Source organism: Ochotona curzoniae, unplaced genomic scaffold, assembly GCF_017591425.1.
Source record: "Ochotona curzoniae isolate NIBS_2020 unplaced genomic scaffold, NIBS_Ocur_1.0 patch260, whole genome shotgun sequence".
In the NCBI taxonomy this organism is placed as follows: domain Eukaryota; kingdom Metazoa; phylum Chordata; class Mammalia; order Lagomorpha; family Ochotonidae; genus Ochotona; species Ochotona curzoniae.
This window is the reverse complement of record NW_024466818.1, coordinates 1,208-6,309: the sequence shown is the minus strand read 5'-3', so window position 1 is coordinate 6,309 and position 5,102 is coordinate 1,208. Positions and strand designations below refer to the sequence as shown.

The 5,102-nt window shown below is 59.6% G+C and overlaps 1 protein-coding gene across 1 annotated transcript; it reads right to left on the bottom strand.

Moving 5' to 3' along the window:
* Positions 1-1,026: 1,026 nt before the first annotated feature.
* LOC121166899 (very-long-chain 3-oxoacyl-CoA reductase-B-like) lies at positions 1,027-4,879 on the bottom strand (the record flags this gene model as incomplete). Its single annotated transcript, XM_040996229.1, has 8 exons — positions 1,027-1,314; positions 1,531-1,596; positions 1,891-1,972; positions 2,090-2,124; positions 2,352-2,396; positions 4,389-4,459; positions 4,554-4,664; positions 4,772-4,879. Coding segments are annotated over 8 exons (806 nt in total), but the record flags the coding sequence as incomplete, so codon positions are not given.
* Between the last annotated feature and the right edge of the window lie 223 nt (positions 4,880-5,102).

Genomic DNA, 5,102 nt, shown 5'->3' with positions numbered 1-5,102 from the left:
TGCTGGCTCTCACCTCTGGGTGCTACAGCGCAGTCCCACCTGGAAAAACACCCAGACCCAGCTCTCATGTGACCACTGGAGGACGCCACCTGGCCCAGCCTGTCCTACACCCATTCAGACTCTGAGGTTGCTTCAGGTTCTGACATGAGGATGTGTGGTTCATTCTGGGCTGATCCTGCTGCTGCTGTGAGGAGTGGATGCAGTCTCCACACCAGGCTCTTCCAACACTTCATGGAAAACACGTCCTATGAAAGCCTGTGCAAGGATCCCACAGGTCTGGGCGCCAAATAAACACCTCCTCATCCCAATTCCCCAGGAGCTTCAAAATGATTAATTCATTTGTAAGGCAGAGGGATAGAAGGTGGGGAAAACAGAGAAAGATGTTCCAGGTGCTGGCTCACTCCCTGATGGCAGCCACAGGCCCAGGCACGGGCAGGACCTCCATCTGGCTTGCCCCGTGAGGGACAGGGGACCCAGGTACTTGAGCCATCCTCGGTGGCCATCCCAGGGGCACAGGTAGGGAGCTGGACCAGAGCACAGCGGGTGGTGTTCACACTGGTACTGCAGTCCAGGACGGCATAGCCAGCTGTGCCCCAATGCCAGCCCTGAGCTCAAGCTCTTTGAATGCCTTGTGCACTTTGGAGGGATGGAGTGGTTCCTACTCTTAAAACATAGAGATTGTGATGTAACTCACAGAGCAGAAAATTCATAATTGACAGTAGGCAACACAAAGGAAGTAGGCGTGTCCGGTGAGGTACATGTATTTACTGAGTTCCCCTGCTGGCTCCCTGGGGTGAGCACACAACTTGGTGCTAGAGGACTGAGTGGCGTGGGCTGCCTTGTCTGTGCCCAGGTGGGAGAGGCCTCGGGGAGCACAACCCACACCAGCCCAGCTTTCCAGAGCAGCGAAGTCTCATGACACTTGCTCACATGTTGTCTTCCTTTAATCTGTCTACATTCCGAAAGAAAAGCTGGCTTCCCCACTGAGTGTGTAGAAGCCACTGGGGCACGAGGAAAGTCATCAGGCTAATCTGGAGAGGACAGGAGCCGGGTCAGCTCTTTGTGCTGCGCCTCCTCGGCCTCTCCCCTCCTCTGGACCACTCCCCTTCCACCTGGCCAAAAAACATCACCACCCACCACCTGCCACCCGCCACACTGCGGCACCTGCAGGGCATGGCTCAGGCAGCCAGAGACGTCAGACGACAGGCCCACAGTGTCCAGCGCCTCCCGGGCAAAGTCTTCAGACCGCATGACCAGGAGTCCGGGTTTGAAGCCAGTGGTCAAATTTGTGGCAACAAGAGCAGGACTCACGGTCTATGGGAATGGAAGAGGGGAAGCCAGGGGCTGTGTTCATTCCCGTTGCCATACACCTTCCTGCCCAGACACCAGAGACACTCCAGTGCAAGACCCTTCCCAACACCCTGCTTCCCTCAGGACACAGAGCCTGTGGGAATCCCCTGGGAACCCCTTTCTCATTCACCCCCTCGCACCCCTTTCTTTGAGAGCCCCCTCACCCCTCCAAGTCCGCACCTGCACGGTGATGCCATAGGGGCGGTACTCTGTGGCCAAGGCGTTGGAGAAGCTTCGCACGAAGGCCTGAGCAGGAGGACAGAGACGGTGCCAGGAGCCAGAGCCTCCCCCAGGGCAGGGGCAGGGATGGCCTGCCAGCCCACCCTGGCCCTAGCCCTGCCTGCTCCTAGGACACTGTGTGACTACCGAGGCCAGCACCTCCCCTGCCTGCCTGAGGCCCCTGTGTCCCACACCTCCACTCCTCCGTGCACCTGCTCTCAGCCCCCAGCAGGACCCGCTCCCATCCATGTCTTCCCAGCACTCCAGTCACCTCTTCTCTCTCATAACAATAAGAAACCCAGGCTGGGCACACATGCACACCTTGGATGCAGCATACATGTTACAAAGTGGGATGCTACGCAAGCTGGTCACCGAGGAGAGGTTGATGATGACACCTCTGCGCCTGCGTGGGGAGCAGCAGCCAGTGGGGAGAGGGGAGGGCACCCCAACTCTGCAAAAACACAGGTGGGACCTGTGCGTGGGGGCAGGGACGTAGCCCGGGAAAGGTCCTCATTCCTACCTGGTGACCATGCGGGGCAGGACGATGCGGGTCATCTGTGGACAAGGGCGGCAGAGGCTTGTCCCAGCCCTCCTCCCCAGCCCTCCTCCCCAGCCCTCCTCCCCAGCCCTCCTCCCCAACCCTCCTCCCCAGCCCTCCTCCCCAACCCTCCTCCCCAGCCCTCCTCCCCAACCCTCCTCCCCAACTCTCCTCCCCAGCCCTCCTACCAAACCCTCCTCCCCAGCCCTCTGCCCCTCGTGGTGCCCGGGCCCGGCCCCCTTACCTGGATCACTGACATAATGTTGCAGTTCACCAGGTCCGTCATGCTCTGAAGCAGAAGAGAGGAGAGGAGAGCAGTTCACCCCTCCCTGCGCAGGCCCCTGGGCTCCCACCTGTGCTCAGTCTGGCCTCAAGCAGCTACTGCAACAGCCAGCACCCATGTCCCGTAAAAGAGCACCCACTGGGACAGAAGGCGCAGGCGCCTGCTCACCCTCAGCTCTGCTTCTGGAACCTTCCCCTTCCTGGCTCCTTGCCCATGAGCTAGCCTCACAAACACTCAGGGAACAATGGAACTAAAAGAGGAGCTTCCTCGGGTAACATAATTGTGAAAATGCATGCACAATTTCCCCATAAGGCACCTTGCTCGTGCACTTTCAATTTTATGTTGTGTGTTTCTTTCTCCCTGTACGGAATAGCTACAGATGGAAGGAGCAACAGCAAAAGAGACCCTGCATCCACTGGCTCACTTCCACAAATGGCCACAACAGAATGGAAGTGCAACAGCCAGGAAGCAAGCAGGTGCCCTAATGGGAAGCCGTGAAGGCAAGCGGAGGATTAGTACATTGCTCAGCCAGAGCTTTTCTGGGTCTCCCACGCTGGTGCAGGGTCCCAAGGCTTTGGGCCATCCTTCCCTGTTGCCCAGGCCACAAGCAAGGAGCTGGATGCCAAGTGGAGCTGCTGGGACACAAACTGGTGCCCCTGTGGAAGCCCGGCTGATGCCAGGCAAGGATTGAACCACTAGGCTGCTGGCCTGGCTACTCAAACATGCTTCAACAAAAACTTACTTGTGCCAGGCACAGCGGCCACATGGCAAATCCTCCCCTTTACAAGCACCAGATTCTCTAGCAGCGCCTTCCGTGTCTCTCCTTTCCTGGAACCTGCCTTTTAAACGTCAATAACTCAATCTTTACGAGCCAAGGTGTTGGGCAGGAGCTCCGGGAGGGCCGTCCTCCTGGGCAGCCATCCGTGAGGTGCAACCAGCTGTTGGGATCAATGCTGGCAGGACTCTGGGGTCCCACTGGACACTTGCAGGACTCTGGGGTCCCCGCTGCACAGCAATGCACTACAACCGTTTGCAGTGTTAACACAGAAAATGCACTCCCATGCAGCTGCCTGGGAACACCCTGGGAAGTGGCAAATGCCAGCTCAGGTGCTTGAGGCCATGCTGCAGTGTAGGGACCTGAGGGTGCTCCTGGCTCAGGACTGCAGCCTAGCTTGGCCGTGGTGTGGCCAGCCGCCATGTGGGCAGAGCCTGGCACTCAGACTCCTCTGTCCCACTGTGCCTCCTTCTCTGTCACTCTGCCTTCCCAATGAAAGACTTCTTCTTACAAAGAGAGGAGCACAGGCATTAGCTCAAGGTCCAGCACTGACTCTCCTATGCACGAGTGAATTCTTTTGGCACAGGAGCCGCGAAAAGACAGTGCGGGCCGATTACCGAGTGTCCACACAGAGAGCCCGGCAGGTGAGCCCTGACCAAGCACAGCCCAAAGAGCGCGGAACAGCCACATGCTCTAGATGGAAGGAGGGATTTCCCAGGGCAGAATTGGTTTAAAAAGTAATCATGTAAAAGGCAGAAAAGCAATCGAGAAAAATAGAGATGAGCTAGAGAGAGAAAGGGAGAGAGAAAGAGAGAGATGCTATGACTGCTGTGTGCCTGCAGTCCCAGCAGTGGTCAGGATGGGGCGCTGAGTGCAGGAATCCCACGCAGGTGGCAGGACCCCTTGAGCCATACTGCTGCCCCTGAGGCTGCCATTAGCGGGAAGTGGGGGTCAGCAGGCAGAGCTGGGCCAGAACCCACGCTCTCCCATCGTGGGGAGGGCACGTGGGTGTCTGAAGCGCCAGGCCCGTAGACCCCCGCCCCCCCCCCCGGGGTCATTCTGTAAAGCCGGCACCACAGGGCAGGGAAGGTGGTGAAGGGCGCCATGGGCAGTGGGCAGCAGGACAGCAGGCACCTGCCAGCAGCCGCGAGGTGCCTGCGTTCCGACAGAGGGCAGCACAGAGTTGGCGAGCAGTGCAGGCCTCCCAGCAAGGCTTCACTTACTTGTCCAGGGTCCTCCCACTCCAGAACCCTCTTCAGCTTTCTGCCCGCATAAGCCATGCCCACGTTGTTCACTAGGCGGGGAGAGGACAGAGGGGTCAGCGGACAGCGCTGGTGGCCGCAGACAGGGGAGCAGGCAGGGGAGGGCGAGCCGGCCTGGCTGCGCACCCAGCACTCCTATGTCCAGGTCCTGCAGTCCCGCCTCGATGTCCGCATAGATCTCCATGCCCCGGGTGAAGTCAGCCTGGATGACTCGAGTCTGCCGGCCATGCAGCCGCTCTGGCAAGGGGTAAGCGAGCAGGCCAGGCCCTCAGCTGGCCACAGCCTGCACACTGGCCCCACTGGCCTCCAGCCCTGCCCGGCCCCGGGGAGACCCTGGCTCTCACCAATCTCCTTGGCCTCCTGCTCCAACTTGCTCAGGCTCCGACTGATGAGCACCACGTTGAGACCTCTCCTGGCCAGCTGTGCAGGGGTGCAGGGAGCAGGGTCACCCACTTACTCCTCCTGCCTGCTGGCCACCACAATCCAGGCTCCCGCAGCAGAGGGGAGTGCAGGGCCAGGCAGCAGCCAGAGGCACAGCTGCAGGAGAGCCAGCCCATGGCCCTGAGCCGCAGCCCAGGCACAGCAGGGCTCCTGGACACTGTGAGCTCAGAGGGGACCCACCCTGCCATCCCAGGCAAGGCTTTCTCAGGCAGGGAAAGCAATGAGAGGCAGAGA